Source organism: Melozone crissalis, unplaced genomic scaffold (genome assembly GCF_028551555.1).
Source record: "Melozone crissalis strain CALT ecotype California unplaced genomic scaffold, PUWL_Pcris_2 ptg000008l_1, whole genome shotgun sequence".
In the NCBI taxonomy this organism is placed as follows: Eukaryota; Metazoa; Chordata; class Aves; order Passeriformes; family Passerellidae; genus Melozone; species Melozone crissalis.
The window spans coordinates 2,596,275-2,621,115 of record NW_026535786.1 but is presented as its reverse complement, the minus strand read 5'-3'; the positions used below and the strand labels follow the sequence as shown (position 1 = coordinate 2,621,115).

General features: G+C 42.6%; 1 protein-coding gene across 2 annotated transcripts in view; it reads right to left on the bottom strand.

Annotated features, from left to right (window-relative positions):
• MTMR2 (myotubularin related protein 2) overlaps positions 1–24,841 on the bottom strand; it is a 62,166-nt gene that overhangs the window by 19,370 nt on the left and 17,955 nt on the right. Inside the window, exons 2-5 of one of the 2 annotated variants that reach the window (XM_054269683.1) lie at positions 21,063–21,168; positions 5,418–5,493; positions 2,177–2,271; positions 1,889–1,999 (exon numbers count right to left, since the gene is read on the bottom strand). In XM_054269683.1, coding sequence (XP_054125658.1) covers positions 1,889–1,999; positions 2,177–2,271; positions 5,418–5,463 — 252 coding nt within the window. In that variant the 5' untranslated portion in view covers positions 5,464–5,493; positions 21,063–21,168. Of the gene's footprint in view, positions 1–1,888; positions 2,000–2,176; positions 2,272–5,417; positions 5,494–21,062; positions 21,169–24,841 lie in introns of those variants that run through there. The other variant, XM_054269682.1, reaches the window with a different exon arrangement.

Below are 24,841 nucleotides of genomic sequence, written 5' to 3'. Positions count from 1 at the left end.
CTAGCACTGATTTAATACTTTGAACAATGTTGTGCTGCAACGTTGGGTTTGGTTGAGGGGGTTGTCTGCAGCCTCCAACAACAGCAGAGCAGCTGAGGGAGGGCACAGCTGTGTCTGACGACAGCATCTTGCCTTCACATGAAGCTCTCCACCTGCTGAAAGTCTTTGGGAGAGCCCTGCTCAGGAAGAAGCTATGTTTGACCAGCAGGACTTTGTGAGACAGACATCCTTGGCTCTCACTGAGCTCTCATGCCAAGCAGTGCCATAAGACCACTGGAGGGGATGGCCTAACAAAGTACCTCCACAGAGCTACTGCACATAGAGGCCCCAAGAACAGCCAGCTGGGTGCAAAGCATCCAATGCCATCTCCCTTCAAAGCTTCCACCTCTCAGAGCACTCAAGGGGATGTCTTGAAACCAAGAACTCCTCCACTTTGCACAGCAGCACAGTTTAGACAAAAAGGGGTCATTCAGGACCTCCTTTCCATAGTCATCTACAAAACCAAATTTGGAAATTAAATAAAACATCTCCAAGTTTTTCCAGCCAAGCCTGCAAGTTAAATGCTTGCAGTAAAGAGTCTAAAACTCATCAACAGGAAATGAGCTATCAAGTTCAAGTACATGAAGATAGTAGAGCAAGTCAGAGAACAAGATAAACAGCTGAAGACTTTGCTTCCTCACAGGGATTACATGGCTGGTCTCAGACAGAGAACTTTTCAGGATAGATAAGTTGCACCTGTACCACTCTGTTATTACACTAAGCTGCTGTGCATATCCTGGTGAAGCAGGCTAAAATATATAAATAGGCAATAAAGGGTCATCCTATAGTTTGTGCCTGAGCTTCCCATAAAGGGAAATGATACAGTTCACTCCAAACCTGACCAAGTGTGCTTACAGACAAAATGGCTGAGGACCAGGAATCCAGATCAAAACAGGGAACAAATTAGCTTGCCAGCACAAGCACCCCACCCTGTGTTAGCCAGGGCGGATTATGACTCTCACAGGACAAAGGAGCAGCTGGATTATTTGGTACAGATTGCAGTAACTGGTCTTGACTCAGCACACCCACAGCTTGACAGTCTGCTTAGCTTCCTGCTGCCTCAAAATCACAGCAGTGACCAGAGCACTTTGGGATTCCTATTCATTCCTCCATCTGCTCTTATCCAACATCCTTTTAGCATTGAGGGGCTCTGACAAGCTCTAAACAGCCCAAGACTTACAAGGTTCTGAATCCAGCTCTTCCTATGTGCTCACTGAAGGAAGCAGAAGGGCCATGCCATCCAGAGATAGGGATTTAGGAGGAGAGATGGTGGTTTTATCTACTTTGTGGGTCTACAGTAAGCAGACATGAGGAGGCAAATCGTTAATTTTTGTATTTGCCGTTATTCCAAGGGTTCTTGAGAGGCACATGTGAAATATGTACTGCCTTGAAAGAAATGAAAGAACAGCCCTGATGAGGACTGATGGCTACTCACCAGTCTCTCATGGCAAAGCACTGCAGCAGGACATGAGCTAATGATTTAGGGGGAGAAGTGCCCCTTTCTTGCTCTTGAAATGCAAATAAATGAAAAGCCTACTGAAATCCACAGTAACTGGAGTCTACCTAGAATAAGTCAGGTGGGCAACCCTGAGAAATGAGGATGCAGATCTATACTTCCATGATCAAAGAAAACTATTGCCCAGCACAAAGCCTGAAAAAAGGTTTGGATCTCTTCTCAAATGAGTGGAGCTGGCGAATACTGAAAACTACTTTTAAAATAATGGTTTTTGACACCAGTGAAGTCATACTGCCTGAAACATTTTGCAGAACTTCCTGCAGTACCACAGAGACAACCTTTAAAAAATATATGTTCCCTTTCCCCTATTGTAAAACACAGATAAAAGTTTACCTTGCACACAATCTCCAGGCCATAGGAATTTTCACCACGACTGGAAGCACCACCAATTTTCTCCACTCTGTTGATTACACCTAAAGATGCATCTAGGACAAAAGGAGGGTCCTGTAGACAGTTGAAATTTGTGAGTTTAAAAAGGGGAGGGGGAAAAATCCCCAGCTCTTGCTCCCTTATGTCTATATTCCCAAACAAAGAGCCACATTTCACACAGAAATACTCTCAAACAACACCCAGATCTAAAGATTGAAACGGCAGCAAAAGTAGATTATTTCAAAAGCTTACCCGTTCCATGCTTTTAAAATACAGTCTATAATTGGTAACAGTAAGGGTTCCTCTGATTGCTCCAGTGAAGGGGCAGATGTAAGTAACATCCTTAGCTTAAGAAAAAAAAAAAAAAGGAAAGAAAATGTAAATTTCACAGTTAATTTATGGGAGAAAAATTATGCCAGCAACAATATTTGTGGGCTGTACAGTACCATCACCCAGAATCCTACATTTGCACAAAACTGCTACCCGTGTCAACAGGCCAGTGTTCAGTGCAAACTGTTTGCTCTTACTGCCAGTAGCTGAGAATGTCATGCATGAAAAGAGGAGACCACTCGTGCCTGGATGCACACATTTGAAGCTGACAACAATGTGCATAGAAGCTAAGGATTGTGCCCAAGATGGTTTGTGCCACCAGGGGCAGGAGAAGGCAGTTCTCATACATCATATGTGTGGTTTTTCAGATGCTTGGGTCCTTCTGTACACCTTTGCATGTGGAGTCAGCCCTGGGATGAAGGCCCTCATGCTAAAGCCAGCAGAGCTACAGTGATTTGCAGGAGCCATGAATCTGTGTAGCAGCCAGCTGCTGGTGATCTTAGGTCTGAAGTCAGCGATCAAGTTACTCTGCACAATTCAATTATTTTTGAGCCTGAGTGATGGTGACTCAAAACAGTCCCCTTCTTAAATGGCCTCAAACATTTCTCACTTGCTCCAGCAAAGGGAAAGAGGTGCTGCTGGCTTTCCACAGCAAACACCTCTAACTGCCCTTCTGTTTTATATCACTTAAAAATGTCAAGATTTAGGTTGTTGCCTCCCCAGCTCTGCTGCCTATCACTTCTTCTGCCACTGAAGCAGTTGTGTTGTGGCAATGGTTTGCACTATCACCAAGAAGTAATAACACCCCTCAAAAACACAGAGGAGACCCACTGAGGTGCCAGATCCATGAAAAAACTCCCTGGACCATCTGAATAACCTCAAGCCTCCAAGCCCTAGGGGACTCATTTTGCAAGGGCTGTGTCAGGAGGACGGCTCACCTCCCACCCAGGAGACAGCCACCATGAGCGTGAGGTGTGAGGCTACTGGGAGATCAGAATGGGAACCTAAATTTCTTCTACCTTTATCCCATGAGATTTAGCCCAGAGGGGGAGAGAGAAGAAGTCTGCCTTATTCCAGGGCACTGGCAACTCATATAACTAAATCATCCTCAAGTCAGCTCTGCTTCTGCATTGTCTTCATTGACTCTTAAAATCTGGATGTAGAGAAAGATCCTTAAAACTTTAGAAGTGACTAATTTGCAGCAAAATATGTAGCACACAATATCTGGTTAAAAAGAAATAAAATATACATAACTATAATAAACATGCTAGTAATTCCATTATTTATTTATTTATACAAATTTATATGTATTTGTTTGAAGGACAATTAAACACAAAATGCTTATAGCCATTTCTAATTAAACCAAGTGTTTCATTAGTGTCCAATTATTAATCACTTCTTTTCAAAGGCTAGTTTGACAGAGGTTTGAAAGCAGACTCAGGAAGCATAACAAGGGTGAAGGCAGCCTGCCTAGTTTTTCCACTGGAGTTCCCATTATTCAAAATGTAATTTTGAAATGCTTAAAAAAAACCCAGCAAAATCCACTAATAAGAAAAGCATGCATTTACATCTGAAAAGGAACAGGATTTCTGGGTAAAGAGGAAAGGTGCTAGAAAAATGTTTTCCAGGTAAGGAACCCCAGGCACGATCTCAAACACTGGCCTTGCCAGCACGTAAGCCACACCACCTTTCACATTTGCATTTTATTAGCCTGGTTTCCTAAGGAAACAATTTTACTTAATTACACTGCGCATATACAAATGTACCTACACACATGGCTTGTCTGACCTTCACCCTGCCACTGCTGTATGATTTCAGCAGCCTCTACTTGATAAACAGGGATTTCCAAGGCATTAAAGTGCTTCACTGTTTGTGAGAACGAATGCCAGGTATAATAGAGAGGTTGTAGTGGTGCTATCACCACGGGAAAGCCTAATGAGCTCAGCCTTTGGTATGTATAAGAGAATACATATGGGAGAAAGAAACTGGAAACCACATTTACTAATTCCCCTGCTTGTGGAATTCCTGTCTTTTACAGGCCAATCTTACCCTAGATTATTGGGTTGGCTGAAAATATTTTTTCTTCCCTTCCCTGGAAAATACAAGGAGAATTACATTTGCCTTTCTTCACACTTTTAACAGGAAACAATTATTGCTGATGAATAACAAAGATTTCCTTTTTGCTGCCTTTAGCTTCTTGCTGGAACAGGCAGCTGCTGTCTGGGCTACTCCAAAAGCCATCCAGTCTTATAGATTTACGTGTCTCATCACACCATTTGCCATCAGATAAAGCACTGGTAACTCTGACCTCTTAAACCATTCCCTAAGAACCCTTCAAAATACTGCCTCACTGTTAGAGCTAATAGCATTTGTGGAGAGAGTTAGATATCAGTCTGCAGTGTATGGTGAGAGTATGAATTCAAAGTCCTTAGGACTCTGAGGAAAGAGGTTGAGAAAAAGATTAATTATAGAGGCAGGTTGCTTGGAGGTTTTCTTCCTTGTTTTTATATTGCTGTTGATGGGTGCATTTTTTTTTGTGAAGTATTTTCAGTTTTCATTTTTTGATTTTTTATGTTTAGGACTGAAGTTGCACTCTTCCTTACCATTTTAAGAGGAAGGCAACATGTTAAAAAAGCAAATGCAAAATCTTTCACAGAAAATTAATCAAGAGGCTTACTCAAGCCTTCAGAATGGAGTGCATCAGCAAATCTGATGCACGTCAGAACCTCCAGATAAAAAAAGAAAAAACCCATCCCCCATCACAGTGAAGTCCCTGCAGAAGCAGTGTATCCTTTCCTAGAGCCCATGACAGAGATTTGACACATAGTTCTGCTGTGTCAGCCTAGGAAGTTACCCTGTGGCAAGGACAAACTGAAACAGTTGATCCATGTCCTCTCAGGGGGCAGCAAATGCAGAGCTCTACAACTCACACCCCATCACTCACGGCAAGAGCGTTGAATTGCTTTGTACTTGCTACTGCTAAAAGAAGACACAGTTACCTTGGCCCATGTGCTGTGCAATTGCTCAATTAATGAAACAATCTCATCATGGCTCCCAAAACATCTGCAATGTGCTGTTGTTGGTCAGTAACTGCCAAGATATTTTGCTCTATGGATATTCTACTGTTTGTCAGCAAACAATAAGGAATTTCCTCTTCACGTACCCATGTCTTTAATGGTTTCCCCTGGCAGCAAAGGTGGCTCTTCCATTTCAGCCAATTTATTTGCCTCCCTCAGCACCTAGGCAAAAGACACAAGTACAAACAGAAATTCATTATGTTTTCATAAACCAAGAAGTTTACACTTACAGGTCAACAGTATCAAGGACAACAAATATTCAAAGATCTTGAAGTACTGCCTAGGGTCTCTTCAGAGGACAACACCAGGCTCTGTACCTTGGCAGCACACTTCCAAGGTGTCCTTTCATGCTCCAAACTCCTCTTGCCCAGGCCACTTTCACAAGTCAAATTCCTGCACAGTTATGGACAGAGCAAAAGGAATCCGTTCCTCTCCCAGCTGAAGTGCTCACTGATTACTACAATGACATCAATATTCAGCAGAGCAATTTCTAGTTTACACAGAGGAAAACTGAAAAGGACACCTTGGTCACTCCACTCTGCTCAGTGAGGGTCCCACAGCTGCAAAAGTCCTGACTTGACTCAGTTACAAAGGTACTATTTTGACAGGTATGTAGAGGAGGTACAGTTTTGATTTCTTTATTTTTGGCTGCCAAATGACCCCTTCTTCACTTTTCTTGGGTTCATGTTATACCACAGAGCATGACTTCTCAGACCTATGACTGCATTTACACAAAGGTTTCCACAAGAACAGCTGCTATCATGAGCAGATGGGCATTTTAGGAAAGCATGGCTGTAACTAGGAAAGCATAACCTGGGGTCTAAATCTATAAGAACTAGGAGAGAAATGCAAATATAAGTGACCAAGGTTAAGGCTAAGTCTGTGTGGCCAAATGCAGATGGATTTAATCATGTTGTCCCTGTCTCGAACTGGACAAATGACCACAACCTCAGCAGTAGAGTTTGCTCAACCTCTTAAAACAGACAGAGAGCAGGTAAGTTAGTCCAGACTGCTTCATGATATAGCAACCACAAAACTCTGAGTTCAGGGCTGGTGTGTGTCCCACCTGCTGAAGACAGGCAGAGGGAGCTCGCTGCTGCTCACAGCTGAATGTGCAGGCTCACCCAAAAATGGGGTTTTTTTTATCATAATGCAAGGAAAGGGGAAAAAAAATTGCTTCAAATTGGTATCAGGAAATCCCTGCAAAGAAAATTCAAAGACATAGCCTAAAGTGGCATTCTAGAACCTGACACGTCTGTGGTCAACTTTCATGTAGGATCAAGCCAGAGGGAGAGCCTCAGGGAAGAAAAATTCCCTAAACCATGCAAAAAAAATTGGAAACAAACCCAAAGAAAGCCCTTGCCACAATAAGAGCACATTCCAGCATTTTCACACAACAGATTGATGCATAGATGAAAAGATTAACAAGATCAAAGCCTTCTTGAGAACAAGATGTACATTTTAAAAAATGCATTCAAAAGACTCTTTAAGAAAATTAATAATAAAAGCAAGTACAGTCGTGGCTTCGTAACAGAAACCTCCCAACTGCACCCACTTAGATCAGGTCTTACCAGGGAGGCTGTCAGAGCAGTTGGGCTGAGGTCCACAGGATGAGTAAGGAGAGGTCACCACTGACAGAACTCACACTGGCAGTATCTTGCCAGGAAGCTTCTCTTCCCCCACAGCAGCAACATCAGTAAAAATAAGGTTTTGCTGGTATAATGAGCAGAAATCGATGTTGAGGACTTATTTTCAGCACAGCTGTGTTGGCCAAAGATCACACACCCCATCAAAGCCCTGACTGAGGGCCTCCCTGACAAAAGCCTGTGATGTAGACCCACTCTCAACTCCTGTGTCTCCAATTATGCGCTTGAGTAACAGCCCTGAAATTAGCAGGGTAACATCTGGATTATGATAAATGAGATGAAAGCTTCTGGCTAATCAGCCCATAAGTGGTGGTCATCTTTTTGGCCTTTTATCTTGGAAGGACATGAGTGAAAATACCCTCTGCATTCAGAACATGATCACAGCTTCTTTGAGAAGGTCCCTACCCCACACGGGCAGCAGCTGCTGCCAGGATCACTTGGGTCAACAGCTGGACTCACTGCTCTCCTGCAGATGTCAGTGGGAGCACGTCCAGCAGTAAACATTTGGGAAACTGGGTTCTATCTCAAGCCAAAACAAATATGAAGTAAGACACATAGAAAGCACTCGGTATGACAAACATCTGCTGAGGTGGCGGAGGTGGGTGCTGCTCAGGTGGGTTTTAAACCCTGTCCTGCAAGTGGGGGAGAGAAGGAGGGAATAGGCTAGCAGTATGAAAGACAAGGATCTCCATGTCAACATCATTCTCTGAAGACAAGGTTGAAAGCCTTTTCAATTTAAAAAGTGTCTCTTCTAGGTCTAATAAAATCCATCTGCTCACTCACACTTCTCTGAAATGTCCCCAGGATCAGAGGAAAGGGTTAGCAATACAAACCTGTGCTCACTTTAACCCAGGGCAGCAGATGGCTGGCTTCCTGGAAGCACAGCACCTCAAGGTCAGCCTCCTTGCCTCCCCTCTTACTATTCTGGGGGGGTTTTGCTACAGTCTTGAGGACTAAACTTATTTTCACCACCCCTCAAGTGACTTCAGCACAGTACCTGTCTCAGGTAACAAAGCACTGACTCCATGGTGATCTCAAAGGTACAAGCACATAACCCCTGGAAAACTGCCATCCTTTCCACGAGGCTGAGACAGACATGGTCAGAAGGCCCAGGACAAACACTTCTCTCTGTTGTGCCAGTCGCTGCACTGTCTGCTCAGCAGCAGATTTTGAATGAGCCTCTAGTTGGGCACTTGAAACCCAACCTGGCAGAAACCAAGAAATGAATGGTAGGCATTTTCCTGAAACACACTTCCATCAATGGCTCCTTAAAATTGATTCAGAGAAATACAATCTGTGTGGGGCTGAAAATGCAAGCAGCAGGCAGGAGAAGACATATGCAGCACCAGCCAAGGACAGGGACCACCAGCAGGTAAGAAAAGTGGGTGGATAAGAGAAGAGGAGTTTTGGAAACAGATCAAGGAGAAAGAATGGTATGGGACAAAGCACATGAAGCTCTGAGATTACGTCAGTGTCATAAATGGGCCCTTTGCGCCTTACATGACTAAGGAGGTGACATGAAAAGCCCTTCCATCTTACTGCCAATCCTCCTCTCCCCCTCAAAATCCAAAAACGGTTCATTAAACTGTGAGAAAAATCTTTTTTTGTACATTAGCCTATTTTCAAGACTCTAAAAATAACACTCTTGGGCCCAAATTTAGCCCTCTGCAAACCTTACAAAATTAAATTAAGAGCACCAATAAGGCAAGGAAGCAGGGAATGGAGCCAGGGACACGACTGTGGCAGCCTGGCTGCAGGGGGGGACAGCAGCTGCTGATACATAAATGCTACTCAGGCAGGTACCACATATGCCTGCAGCTGAAATGTGCCACCTCCGTGTGCCTCAGCCTTTGAAATTGTTCAGTGGGACTAAAACCAAAGAATTCTTCGGTATCTGCAATGCAGAACACGCCAGTGCTGGGCAAATCATTATTACTTAAGAATAGGACCACAATGACTTAGAGTTTCACATGGCTCTTTCTATCACAGTCATCACTAAGATGGTTTCTGTAAGAAACAGATACAATGACCAAAAACCAGTGGAATACTCTGCCTTGCCTCTAAGCCGAACCCGGTCTTCATTATCTTCTCCCCACAAAAATGTTATGCTTGGTAACTGAATCTCTGGAGGAATGAAGTCCTGTTACACACCAGAACAGCCTTTATTTCTGTCTTCTTTTACCAAGTAACATCATGTACCCAACCCACCTGTCAGCAGCTCTCCCTCTAGATGAAACAGCTAAGAGACTGAGAATGGGAGTACCTTAGAACCTAAACACATGTCCTGGCTCAGCTCAGAGGGTGTGAGGACTTTGTGCCACCACCTACCTTTGTCCTCTGCTCAAGCAGCAACTTGGCAGAACAAACCCACACTGCTACATTCAACAACCACTTCTCTACTCCAGGATCCCACCTTGTGTAAGCTCCAGCAGTCATGCCTAGCTGAAGGTGCAGAGCTCTCTCATGCCCTCCCAACTACTGCCCCTAACGCAGGGAAACTGCAGTTCTGTTGAGGCAACCTCAAGATCTAAGCAACAAAATAATGATCTCCTTTGCTTGCCTGTATGGGGTCAGGGAAAGATACTTAGGACCTGCTAAAAAGGTAAGACTGCTGTGCTTCAGGGTACTGCAGTTCTGGCAAGTGTCTCCAACCACATGTTCACACTGCCTCCTAACACAGCAGCCAGCATGCTGCTACAAAAATCCCTCTCCTGGACGATGTTCCTGCACAATTTGTTCACACAGCTCATCCTGAGCAGCTGCTGCCAACAGGGGCGGTAAGCACACTCTATGCACAGGTCTTAGAGCTCTGTGCCCCACTGAACACTGTTCTAGAAAGATCTGAGAGGGTACACGACACCCTAAATTCTGAGTTTGCTTTCTGACCATGAAGGAAACAGCCGATGTGCTTTCCTGCTGTACTGCCTGGGGAGGCGCTTGCCTGCCAGCGATGCTGCACAGCCTGGCTGACAATCCTGTCCTGGGCTGCCTGAGGCCAAGCCAGGACTGCCTCCTCCTGTCACTGCTTTAGTGTCCAGCTCACTCAAGATGCCCAGGGTCCGCTTTATGACTTTTATAATGGAAGTTTTCCCATAACCTGGATCATTTTGCCAGGACTAGCTTAGAGTATGACTGCAGGAGTGAAGGCAAGCAAAACCCAGGCAGGAGAGAGGGGGCAGCTTGAACCAACCAGGGAGAGAGTCATTTTATCCCTGGACACTTCACAAGCCTCCTGATAATGAAGATGCATGAGGAGAGCACCTGAGGTCTCTTCTAGCCATCTACCAGTTATTCTTTTGTAACTTTCTCCTGAATGTTTGAGTCCTGAAACCCACAAAGGTCAGATTGTTTGGCTTTACACAACTTAAGGGGAGAGAGGCTTATGTTACCAAATTGTTGTGTAACAGTTTTCATAAGTCTGCAAAGATTATTCTATCCTGAATCACAATAAAAATGAGCAAAAGGAATCTTTTTTGGCTTAGACAATATTAAAATGTACCCTTTTTTGTAATTTTTTTCCTTTCCTCTGAGTTAATCTCTCCTTGGTAACCTCCTACACACTCCAAGTCACTTTGCACATTTTGAACAGAGTTGTTGTGCATAAAGCCACAGCACTGGTTTGACACGTTCAATCCGACAGCATGAACACCTCGCTCCTGCATTACTCCTTTCCCCAAAACCTCTCCCCATGTCTGCTCCATCTACTGAGAAGACAAGCTCTCCAAGCTGGGAACTGCTTTTGCTCCAGCTACACAGTCCTGTTTTGTTTCCTACAGCAGGAGGGCGGTCACTTAACTGGTCCCTTGACATAAACACATATAACCAGCCTGTACAGACAAATATTATACACACACCAAGTCCCCTTGCTTCTGCAGCCCCTGAACTCAGATTTGGCCTGTCTCTGTCTACCTTGTGAGCACGCACTGGTCAGCAGCAACAGCTGAAAGACATGCTGCAGGGACAGGAATGCATGTGTTGTAAGTGTACAAAAACACACAGAGAGAATGAGTAGTGTTTAAAAAAATCTATCTTTTCAAATATGGAATTGAAACTCAAAAGCCAAGTACGAGGTTTAATCTCCTATAGGAAAATATCTCTCTGATACTTTACACTTAAAGGACTACCTGGGAATATTCTGGTTGTACTTAACATATCTAAACTTTCCTTTGCTCCCTTTTTTTTTTAATGTCTTTGTCTCAAGAAACGGAAAATGATTAAATGCCCTCCTTAATCACCATTTTTGCAACTTTACAGGCAGTGTAGTCAGTAAGCTGCAGAAATACAATTTCACCTGAAACTGGAGATCTGTGCTGGTCCTCCTAGGCACTGTGTAGCAGTCAGTGGAAAGCAGGATACCTAGGAGATGCACCTTTAGGATAAGGACCCTTCCTCCCACTGAAGGCTAAGAACTAGGGTAAAGGAATGTCAGCGCAGATCTGGAAGGGCAAATCCCAATTCTGGTCCTTCCTTGTGGTCAGCATAGCAAAACCCAATCTCCTGGACATTCCCAACAACTGAGCAGTTCTATCCTATGTTTTCAGAGAAGTACAAATGTGCTGTGTGCTGAGAGGCAGCAGGGAATGAGCCCAAGTCAGATACAAATACTGCATGGATTTAATTTAAAACAGCATGACTCCAAAGCCTGTAAGACAGGTTGTCTTAGCTGAGGTATAAAAGACAGCTTTTGTGTCAGAGCTGGCTCTTGTCTGCTGTCACAAAGAACCACATAAGGGAAGTCAGCCTTCCTGCAAAGACTTAGCCATAGGATTACTTTTACATATTTGATTAACTTAGTTACTTTATTTGTAAATTAATAGCAAAACATATACACTTACATAACTAATGCTTCTCTGCTTTAAATGCCTTTTGGGGGGTTTCAAACCATGTTCACCTATTCCTTCCCCTGAATTGCCCTACCACTTCATCCCTTTCCTCTTTAATGGCTGTTCCCACCAGTCAATCAATGAAGGACAGTGACACTACAGCAGGTGCATCAAGATTTATCATTATTCCAGGGATGGTGTAAAAATGTCTGAAACAAAACAGACAGAGAAGCTCTTTCCATTCATGCCAGAAAAAAATCCCCACAGCGGTCTAATTCTGTCCAGCTGACATTGACAGAGGATGCAGAACTGACACAGATCTGTGCAGAAACAAGATGAGTATGCTTCTGTAGGACAGTTTTTCACAGGTGGACAGGTTTCTTCTCTAAATGAGACATTTCTTACAACAGGAAAAAGGGCACATTTTTCCTAGCATTTCACTGCTAAGGTGCTTCTGTCCTCTCAGTGCTCAACCATCAGGACCATGGAACAGAAGCCATGCTTACTTGACTGCAAACACTGCACTACACTGAGGAGAATTTCAGCTGCCATTTATGGCTATTTCAAGTGTACTTGGAGAAGATTTGTGTGCTAAGAATTCTACTGGAAATTCAATAAAACATAAATCAAGCAAGTAAATGGACTTTGTTGATTATTTTTGAATCATCAAGAATACCACAGGAGAAAGACTATGGGAAAGAACAGAAATATCTCTGCCTGACTGAGGCACAGGGACTTTTCTGAGGATTATGACCAGATGGCTTGAAAAACTATGTTAGAGACATTCAGAGCTGCAAGATATTAATTGCAGGGAAATGCTTTATGCCTTATTCCTTTGGGATATTAGAAGTTCATAGGGTAAAAGACAAAACACCGTGGACACATGGATCATTTCAGGAGAGTACACAAAGAATCAAATATACCGTCGAAAGACCTCAGCAAGCCCATTCAGCTCCTAAGAGAGCACTTGGCCAAAAGCAGCCTCCTAGCTCGTTAAAAAAAACAAAACACAAGAAGTTCTTAAGTTATCAAAAATGTTCTGACAACAGATCACGTATTACACTACTCTAAAGACAGTAATAACATACAAAGTACACTGCAACTACTTTTAACTACTCCTTCCCGACACAACTAAAAAAAACAAATCACAAACTGTGATCTCTGCCTACCATATACATTTTGAGAAAGCATAAAAGTCCTTGAGAAATCACTTGCTTACTTACCACTGTCTTGAAAATCTTTAAAAAGAAGCTGAAGGTTATTGTATTTAAAAAAAAGAAATACAGTCCCTAAAGTACTATAAAGAGACTCTTCTGCAGGAGGAAGCAGCCACCACGCAGTGCTTCCCTGGGGTTTTCTGCTTTGTTTTTTCCATGATGTTCTTCTCCACTCAGACCCAAATGTCCAGTGACAAAGAACAGCCTCTCTGGGTTCCCTGGGCTGGTGAATCTCCTGGGCCCTCACTGCACAACTGCAAGGCAAAGCTCAGAAGCTCAAAGGAACACATTGTTGAGGGCCACTCGTTCAACCACGGCTGGCTTGTCTCTTCAAGTTTGTATGGCTTGGTGCCTCAAGACAATTCTCTCATTAGGCTCTGACAGAAAGTCGTCATTGACTCAACTCAGCAACGCTCCCTGGCACAGAAGGTTGCAGATATTATCTATTCAGACACATCCAACATTTTTTAATACAGAACCTTCTTCACTGCCAAGGGTTCCACATACGTCTCAAACCACAACGCCTCTGTTCTCCATGGGCTGCTCAAAAACTTTGGACAGCACATTAGCTTGACTCTATCCTTTATTTTTACTGAATTTTGTTTAACAAACAACTTACATGCAAAAAGAATATTAAAAGTTTCAAGGAAACCATTAAACTAGTTCAGTGAATTTCATATCAATAGTCTTAAGTGACAGAAAAACGCTGACCAAAACCAGGGTTATAAATTCTACCAACTAAAATAAGTCACAGAATACTGCCTCCATTACTGAGAATTTCACTTTTCAGTTTGATACAGATAATTATATATTTATAATGAGCAAACAATCATACAGAAGGGAACAAAGATGTTTCATTCCGTGCAAAAACATCTACAGAAAATCAAATCTTGGCAGGCACTGCATGCAATCACAAATCCATGTACTCCCTTTAAATACCATGCTTGTTCATTCCTGCCTGATCTGTCCTTCAGTTTACAAAACTATAACTAACAGGGGGCAGGGGGGGAAGCCACCTCTTACCTGGTTTTACTCAACAAAAACATTCTTGTACTTTGTAGCTAGGAGAAATATGGCAGTCAATTACGAAGAGATGAAAATATTTTTGAGAACATATGAAGGCCATTTGCTCATTCTCCTTAGCTTTCCATTCCTAATAGATGGCAATCATAAATGCTTCCAGAGATTTCTGTGCGTTACTCCACATTCAAGCCTTTAGGTACCTCTATAAAGGAAAAATTAGCAATGTTTGCTGTCTTTGCTCTTTTCTAACTAGATGAGCACTTGGGGAGTATTATTTCCATGTAAAGGAGACAGAAAACTGACTGCATCTGGCTTTTTTCCCTATCTAATTTGCATGAAATCAATATTTTGCAACCCAGAGGTTGGCTACTCTGTGGGTTTGTTTCCTTGAAAGGGGGAGGTGCAAAAAGGACTTACTGGGGAGAGGTGCAAGGAGGGAATCGAGATCTTCCATCTCTTGGGATATTTCAAAATGAAAATTACTATAATTCTTATGAAATATGCAGCACTTACTATAAACTTGAGTTCTTGAAAAATGTGACAGGGGCTAAATTCCAGTCACTGACAGGGCTGTCCTGATATGACCATGCTTATGGACAAGAGCATCATTCATTCTCCAGAGCCAGTCCTTTGTGCCTTTGTTCATCAACAGCTTAATGCTCCAAAGAAAGGAAGCCCATTTTCCCCAGGCACACAAATGCAATTCGTATGGTCAAAATCAGAATTTCGAGATAGTTAAAATATGTTTCCCTGTAACACTTCCTTACTTCTCTTCCGCTGCTCTTAAAGTTCCTCTGTTTGACACCTTTGACAACATAAAGCACTGCCTGTTCTTAGATTTGGCCCTTGGACTTTGTCCCTGTGTACAAAGGGACCTATGGAAATACAACTGGCAGGTCAGGTGAAGGCCACTTCTGCCTGCATAGCTTCCACTCCTGTACAGACACATGAAAACGTGAAGTGCACCTCCATGTGAGAAGAGAACCAGAACTAAGCAATGATGCAGAGAAATACACAGTCAAGTCTTCATACAGTGACAGTAAAAAGATGAACAGTTTACTCAATTTCACTGCTGCATCACCAGCTCACATCTAGCCAAGTGTTTTGTGACCACAGGTCAATTATGTTCACCATCTGGTGGCTTGTGCAATACAGTCTGTAACTTAATAGCAGTCACAGTCCAGTGCACCGGGAAGAAAAGCTCCCAGCATGGAAGACACCTTTGCATTTGCTATGAACAACTGCTGCTTGCAGGCAGCCGCATGCAAAGAGTCAAGGGCTAGTCTGAAACAGGAATATTTATCTCTATATATTATCACGGAGCTGACTGACAGGGCCGAAGGTCTTCAAACAGCATGGAGGAGCTTAGGCAGAGATTTTGTCATGATTTAGAGCTTCCAAGCTAGCATCACTCACTAACTGAAAAGTCCCTTAAAATCAAAACTGCAAAACATTGCTTAAATGAGTGCTCAGAGTTTAAAATGTTATGTGACTCTCTAAACCCAGCTCTTGTTGAACATGTGTTACACATAACCAAAGCCTGACACACTTCCTGCATTGGCAGGGAGATAGTAATGGAAAAGCTCACTGAGGCTAGTTTTAGTGATTTACAGCAAAGCATGGAGGGGGGGGAATAACATCTTTCTTCAATATGTTTTTCTACTAACAATATACGTGTCCTACAAAAAGCTAGTCTAAGCTACTTTGTACTAAAGCTAGAGTAAAGCAAAGGTGGCAAAGTCAGTGACTGGCATTTCCATCAATCCTGCCCAATATCATCTGAGGGACAGGATTTACCTCTATTTTACAAGTCTATATCTGGAGATACTACTCTGCACTCTCTCCACAGTCAGAAGAGAAATACATTAGGTCCTCAAAGCAGATAAAATTGCACATTTACTTGAGTCCAGTTAAAGCTGGGATCCACAGAAATCACTTGAAGCCCCTCAAAGTATGCTCCCAACAACTGCACCAAGGACTTCTCTAGCTCAACTCCACTACATTCTCACCTAACATGGACATATCCTTAAAGCTGAGATAGATCAGATCATAAATGATCTATGTCCTTCTACTGAATGTAAAGGAATTGTGGTTGGCTAGCTTCAATGCAGACTTGCCCAAACAGATTTAATCTAGGAAACCTAAGGAGACAGCAACAGTATCCATTTACTGTCTTGGAAGGAAACACTCCTTCATACACCTTTTGTCATGCACCAGTTATGCATCTTACAAAATAAACCACATGGGCTTGTCTACAGTCTTTAACCATACACATAATAGAGAATAAATTAAAGTTACAAGCCACTCTGTTTCTTCCCATTTCTAACCTTCAAGTCCTGGGAATGCTACAACAATATTCTTGCACCTCATGCATTAACCTACTTACTGTAAATCCACCAATTCCTTGTATATTAAAGAAAATCATTATGTAGGGAACAAACAGTCATGAATGGTCATATGCTTGTTTTGTCTGGAGTCAGAGGAGTATCAGGAATTGTGGATCTCGTTGCCCTTAAAGGGCAGAACAGTTTAGTGGTCGCAACAACAATGCTAACAACAAGGATTTAAACCACTTTTTCTGAAGGCTGCACAACTAGGCAGGTGACACAGATCTGCTGCAGTTTCCTTCTTTCTAGGTGCAAGAAGCAATATAAACAAAACAACATATGAGTTTGGCTTAAGCTTTTGCTGCATGCAATCCAAAAGCAAACACAATAGGCCTTAACAAATGATCAGGCAAAGGTACTGCTCTTAAGGGAAGTGGTAGCAGACTCTAGGGCTTTATCCACTGCTTCTCAACTGCAAATGAACAGGATCCAACCTTTTATAAGGGCCATTTCAAAGCTTTGAACATGGTAAGCTTCAGGCATTATCCTATAAAGCAACAGCTACCTAAAAATGAAAATCCCTACTGATAAAAGATAGAGCATCAGCAAGAAGACTTAAGTACTATAAAATGCACAGACATGTCTCCTCATTTGCACAGGAGAAAATACTGCCTACAGGACTTAGGAGCAAGAAACTCACTGTATTTTATTAACCACCAACTTCCCAGATCTGTAACTGCTATTTATACACTCCAATCCCTTTGGTAAAGTTGGCTTTAAGGTGTTGTTAACATCTCAACCCAAATTACAAAGTATCTATGGATTTCCAAATCCATTTTCACTTCCAACTACTTCAATTCTGTTCTTGCCTGACCTATAACTTATGTTAAAACATATGGCAGGGTATTTGCTAAAAAATCCCTCCAAGATATATATACCCTAAATCAATTCTAAACAGTTTTGGATTTAAGATCCAAAGGGAAGGAAGGGGGGTGGAAGGAGAACCTAAGAGTGCTTTGTTGCGTTTCTGTTGGGGTTTTGGTTTGCTGGGTTTTTTTTCTTTTGGTTTTTTTTCCCTATGAAACTAACTGAAGCAGCCAAAAGTTATTTAGAGTTAGTTTATGAAGTGAAAATTCTGTAAACTTTCTACTGGAAAGGCAATTTAATCTCAGTTCCAGATACCGACATGCTCAATATACATTAAAAAAAAAAAACAAAACAACAACAAACCTTCATAAAGGTCATTATTAAATACTTTGGAGAAAGATTTAGGAAAAATACTGCACATGCATTCAGTAGGAATCCCTAGTGGCTGTCTCATTTACCTCATTACACACATGTGCGTGCACATACAGAGTGTTAATTGCACTCCCAAAGAAAACTGCAGGCACAGACTACAAGAAATTAGGTGGGTCCTTCCCCTGGTTCCCTCCTCCCAATGGACGCCCACTATTCTTCTAAAAATTCCCCACAGAAGAAGAGAGTGCTAATTGTAGCTATCACAAAGTGTTTTTCCATCGCCACAGAAATTTAATTCCTAAATTTGAGCCAATGCACACGCAGAGGCAGAAACCAAATAGAGGTAGGAGTGGTGATGAATCCACATAGCAATTCTGTGCAGGGAAAATTTAAACATACAACAAGAGAATAATCCCATAACTGGCATATCCACATTAAAATCTTGAAAAGTTTATTTTCAGCCTCTTAAAGCTAACTGATTCCACACCTTCCTGTGAGAACATTGCACAGCCCAGGCATTTGCTACCCATACCACAGTTACCACAAAATGCATCAGTTCCCTCTTTAGGGCTTGTTCTCTTACATTCTTTCAGGAACAAAATGGGACCTCTTTTCGTCCCACAGTAGTGAGATGCTTAGCTCAAATCTCAGTACCTGAGTACTCAAATCTAAGTAACACTTGGGAATTCATGCTGTCTTGTGCCAATGAAAGCTGCACAAGATACTCAGGCATGTAAGGAAAGAGCTAGAGCAGAGAACATGCTCGTGCCACTGTATCAGTTAATGGTACTGCCTCATCTGCAATATCCAAGGCAAGGCCACGTCTCAGAAAGTTCAAAGAAAACAGCAAAAATAATCAGGACCTTGAAAAGATCTCTCATAGAACTGACTTTCAAAACTTGTGGAACACAAGTTCTCACAGAGATGTCAATTCAAAGAAACCCAGGCAAAGAATGACAAGGGAAAGAATGTTCATCGTCCTCAACTTAAGACCTGAAAGAAACCAGCATTAGCTGGCCATCACTCATAACAACCGTTCCCTTTGGGAGCTGGCACCAGGCTGCAAGAGGAAGCCCAGGGAGCAAACAGTAACACACCAGCACTGACAGCAATGATTAGAGGGCAGCTGGTGGGTCTGCAGTTGCACTGGCAATACCAGCATGACAGGCTGTACATAGGCAGAGAACAGATCATCTCACCCCCAAGAACTGCTCTCCAGCATAAGACACTCCCAGGAATGAGGAGTGAAATGATGAATGCATGAGTTCCTCGAGGAGAATTAAGTCAATCTATAGCATTGGAAACTGTCTCTTTCTCCCTATACTCTAATACAAGTAGGAGCATGGGAATGCATTTTCTCCAGGTCTGCCTACCACTGACAAGCAGCCACTGGAGTGTAAAGGAATGGCCCAGGTTTACAGCTACACACAGGTGCACTGCAGCCACTCACAGCACCTCTGCAAGAGTGAGCTTCAGGTGAAGCACAGAAGACGTGTGCCAAATTGTGCTCACACAGTATTGATGCAGGTGAAGAGCAAGAAGCCAGCAGAAGCAGGTGCTCACACTTAGCCTGCAGTGACACTATTGTAAATAAGTAATCCTCTGCTTTACCATCTCTCCTGAAAAACTACTCTAAAATGAAAGAGGAACTGCATTTGTTACAACCAAGGCAGAACTTTAGATTGCTTAGAAATAAAAAAGCAGGCAGGCTGTGAAGAAATCTCTCCTGCACATTATAGGAACTGTGGCACAGCATGAAATTATGGGCTCCTAATGGCCTCCAGGAACACACAGGCATCTTCTGCTCAAAAAAAATCTCTCATGCAGCTGAGTGAACATTCCTCTGTGGACACTGTTTTTCATTGCTAGTGAGTACAGAGGCTCTGTTGAACAGGAAACCAGACAAGCTGAGGAGAGCTGGAATCCCTGTCCAGACAGCTTACAGTTCACACAGATAAGGTGACAAAAGGGAGGAAAGAGTCACAAGACACAATCGGGATTGCAAAGAAAACATGTTGAGCCATCTTAACCACCAGAAGGGAAGACAACTTCAGTTCTAAAAAGGAAATATTGGCTTGGCCTCTATTTCTACAGGTAGTCCTCAAGTGCCACAGAAACTGTGAGAAAACAAGTTGGACATCAAAACTGAAAAAAGAATTCCACATATGCAAACTTCAGTAAAAACAAAAAAAAAAAGAAAGTAAGTTAAGTAAGTTTAATTTTTTTTAATAATATCATATATATAACATAATATTATACAGTTACAGCTGTAGCAGAATTTGTAATCTTATTCATCAACAATTTGCAATCTTATTCTTATCAACAAGCCACTTAGCCTCAGCCTAAAAATGATATTTCCTGTATGTTAGAGTGACTGAATACCCTAACTTCACAGAGGGACAACTTCAGACATATTACAAATTTCCACACCCAGGCGTGTTCAGAAGATAACTATTTGTCTCCATAGGCAAAAGGTGCAAACTATCATAGAATGCACATGAACTACTGATTAATTCCAAATCTTAGCTTAAAATTGGCTAATAAGCTGCCTTTAGAAAGAAACATTCATATACTTGTCATGAACAGGTGGACTCTCAGTTATTAATTATGGATGACTGAGAAAGCACTCATGGGATGAAAAATCACCATGCTTGTCAAAGGAATTAGCTTTGTACTCAGAGATTTTTATGCAATTTTACTGTGTTTACATTTTACAAAGATTCTCAACCACAGCTGAGAAATGCAGAAGTTGCTAGTACAATGTACCACTACCAACAGTTTTATACTCAGGGACTTTTTTTTTAGAGCTAATATATATCAAAAAACCCCTTGGCTTCATAAGAGAAACATACAAAGAGCTTTCAAAACTCCTGTGACACCGAATTAGAAATCTGAATTTATAATTAACTAATCTAATAGCAGACTTAAAAGAGCCCTGTTTGGACCTTTTTTATGTCAGAGCAATTCATTGTGACAGAAGAATATTTTTATCAGCTCGGAGATTACAATCTTGCTCTGAAAGAAGGCACTTCCAAGGACTCAGTGTTTACAAACAGGCAGAAGCTCTCAAGACTGAACACCTCATGTATACATACATACACATAACATACATACATACATACATAAGGAGGAAAAAGTATATACAACTGACAGGTTGAGGATTTCATTTACTTAAAGCACCTAAAAGAAAATGGAGCAACTTTGAAAATTCACCTCCAAGTGAGGATTGCAGAGTCAGCTTTTCCAAGATTAAACAACTTTATAAAGAAGCATATCATATGGTAGAGATTAAACTTCAATTTCACCTGTTTGACTTCAGGTCCTTTCAGTAACTTGGCTAAATACATTTTGGCATTACTGAAAACTGACATTATTTTACCATAGCAAACTCACAGAAGCAAGATGTCCTCTGAAGGAGGTCACATTTTTGTATTTTTTTTTTTAAACAAAACATACCCTTAAATCTGGAGAGAAGTTGTCTGCTGAGGTGGAGATGGAGTCAGACGACAAAGCAGAAGCAGATTTGGTGTGAGTGGAATGGTCCGACTGCGACGTGGAAGCGCTATAAAGAGAAACACCAGAGGGTATCAAAACTGTGCTCGAGAAAGTTCAAAAGCTGACAAGTCCAGCCACTCTCTTACAGTCATATCAGGCATTTCCCACTGTTCCTCCCTTTCCACTCTCAGTTATTCAGCCCTCAGCAGTGCTGTAAGAGAACCTGTTCTACTTGCCATTACCAGGCATTACCAAAGCGTACACAACTCTTTACTAAAACTCAGCTCTGACTGAGCCAACATTAACCACAGCCACCACCTTGCGCAGAGGAACCCACTCAGTGCCCAAAGCTGGGTGAGCAGCTGCAGTGGAACTGCAGGTTGAGCTGTGTGTGATGAGAGCCTGAGCCAAGAGGCCAGAACTGCCAACCCTTTGCACAGCCAAGGGCCTGGGGACCTGTGGCCCGGCCAGGTGAGCGGACACCCAGAGACACGGCAGGAGCCAGTGACCCCAGACCTTCCTGCATTTACACTGGCAGGGTATAAGAGCCCAGGGCTTCCTTTGTTTGGAGTCCCTCCTCAGAGGCACCAGCTTGAGCTGCAATTTTGTTATTTAGTTACTGCACCAAGATTAAGTTGTTTTAAGGATCGAGTCATCTTAGACCCTGCTGCGGGAAATTCGGGGTGGAGATGGCAGCACATCTTGGTCTGTCTGTGAGTGCAGGGTGTGCAGCTGCAAAGGGGCTTTGCTCCCCGCTCAGGTGCTGAGAGAGCGACTGTCAGACTGGCTCCTGGATGGTTGGATGGGGAAGTTTCCTTAGCACTGGATCAAATCCTAAATTACAGAGCTAAGGGCCTCCATTTCAGCCCTTCAGATGGGAGATATTAGTGCGCTGCAAGGAGATGAAAACAGACAGACTCCTGAACGCGTGCCAGCACAGCCCCGACCGCAGCTGTACAGCGGGGAAGAAATTCAGGATTAAAACTCTTTTCATTGCACACAACTTTTCTTCTTCAAGGATGCATGCAAAGCTGAGGAGAATAAAAAGACTCTCCCAGCATATGTCTCTGGTGATATAAAATGCAATTCTCTAAATAACAAAGCAAAACAAAAATTTTCATTTTCTATACAGTTTTCCTAATATAGCTGTAAACAATTAAAATAAGCTTATATTTTACAGCATTTTTATGCTGCAACCTCTCCTAGAACCCTAATTGCTTAAAATGAGTATTTGATACCAAGGCTTTTAAAACCCCAGATGGCTGCAAATAAAGATCCTATGAGGTACAATGTTACTTCCTGAAGTCACTGTACAGAGATAAATACTACCTGTGCCAATTAATTCTTACCAACCCCACAAAGGTATTATCTGGGTGTAAAGATACTCTTAAGGATCAGCTATCAGACTTGGAAGCCTAGCCTTGGCTGAAGCAGAATACCACCAGGAGTATTAACTGTTACTACTTATGTTAATTAGACATGTGACAACCTAGAAATAGCTGTATCTGAGCTTCCAAAGGGCCTGGAGATTTGGTTATTGTCTGAAAATTGTTTTGCTCCTGATAAACAGCCACCAAAAGGCCAAAATGTTCCATTTTTATTTCTATTCTTTGGAGTTTGGCAAAGTATTGCACAGGGAGTGTTAAAAACAAAAAGGACCACAGAAAAATTGGGCTCTTGCTGGGAGTTAGTCCTGTCTGTTCAAGAATTAAAGAGCACTGGCACCTCTTTCATTCTGAGAAGTAGAAACTTCAAAATGGAACCTTTAGGAACAGTAAAAAGTTATTTAAAACAAATTACACTGGTGTGCCAATCGATTAGCACAATTCCACTGAATGCACTTGTTGTACAAGGTTCAACAGCCAGTCACTCAGCTTTCCAATGTGCTCAACTCCTGTGGTGTTGCCAGGTAAACTCACATAATTCCGGATGGCCAGTGGCTTGTGCGTACAACTCATGCTCCAGCCACCCCACAGCCTCTGTTCAGGCAGAAAATCATCTTACACCAAAACAGCAAGAACCAAATCTGTAAAACCTCCCATTCTTGTGAAGGAAAAGGCCTCATATAAGCACTGTATCTGGGTATAGTTCCACATTACAACACATCTGATATAAAGCTGCTGCTGCTGCTGCTGCTGCTGCTGGGCTGCTCACATTCCTCTCTCCTCCGGACCCAGAGTGCACATTGCTGCCATCTCCATTGTGCTGGACAGGCATCATGGGATGCACGGCTCAATCTGCCGCTCTGACAGGGCAGTAAACTATTAATAAACATGAAGAGAGTCTTCTGTTGGGTAACAAGGCTGACTGGATTCATTACATGGCTATATAAATCATCAGATGCAGCACACAGAGAGGGAAGGAATCTGTATCTGGAGATGATGAGGAAGGCTGAAAACACTTTGCGCACAGCAGCCTGCAGGCATGCTAAATTAGGCTTAGCACTAAACCACATTTTTACATTACTCTCCTTAAATGAGCTCAGACCCCTTATGTGCTCCCTTGAAACTGCTTTCAGCCTGGTTTCTGCACAGTCAGTCTTCACCTTCGCCTTTGCACCCATTTAATTAACTTGATTTTTAAAAGCATGTTAAAAAAAAAAAAGAATTTAAATATTCCACAGAGCAGCACCCATTTACTGTACAGCAACCTACAAGGAAATGGTACTTAGAGTGTACTTTAAGGTACTCAAAAGTCATCAATGAAGACCAAGCAGACACTGTAGATGCTGTTATTGTTGGGTGACAAGCCTGACTCCTGTCCCTGGGTCCCCACCGTGCCTTCTCCCACACCAGCTCCAGCCGGGGAGCCAGAGGCTGAGGGTAAGCCTCCAGAAGCCTTCTAGCTGCCTCCCCTTTCAGGGCCCACTCTTTTGTGTATTTAAATGCATTTTAAAGGCCAGCAGCTCTGCTGAGTTTACGAATCCTTTAGCACAGGTGTAAGTACCTAAGCCAGGGCACACCAGCAGCTGACCTGGCCCTGTACCCCAAGCAGGACAGCTTGCTCAACCAAGCAACCACAGCAAAATCACAGTAACCTACTGGCAGAACCATTTCCATCAAAAATTTAATGTCCTTTAGAGAAAGAAAAGGGAGCTGGAGAGACTGGACAGGTTTAGTGGAGCGTGCTAGTCTCTGCCCCAAAGCGAGGACAAGCTAGACCCAAACAGTTCCCAAGAGCTGTCTGTCTAACTTGCTCTGAACAGCTCCCAGGGAGGGAGAGTGCTAACAAAAGGATCAACATTTCACCAGTTTTCCTGCTGACACAACTTGTCTGCCTAGATGCATTCCCAGTGACTGCTTAATACACAAGCAGTGATTTTCTAATCATTATAAACCAAAGATTTTTATGAAATTGCTAACTAATTTCACTTTCAAACTAAGGGCCAAACAGCATTATGCAAGAGAAAAAGAAAAGGAAAAAGGGGGAGAATGATAATACACAGCATGTCTGAGCTGTGACTGTGTTTTCTGTTTATTGATCATGCTTGGCTTCAAGTGGCTGTTAAAGAACAAAAGCATTTGCATTTTAGAAGTAGATTTTCAAAAGGTCCCCACACCAATGTCCCTGTGTTCCTGCAGAAACCACCAGAGAAGCCTCTCTCCAGTGACAGCAGTAGGAGCCTTTGGGAAGCAATGCCTGCAGACGCAGCAAACAACACCCCTGGATTATGCAGCTCAGCACAGGATGCATAGGTTGCATATGTTTGGCTCGCTACCTCTCTTCTCCTCATCTGCCAT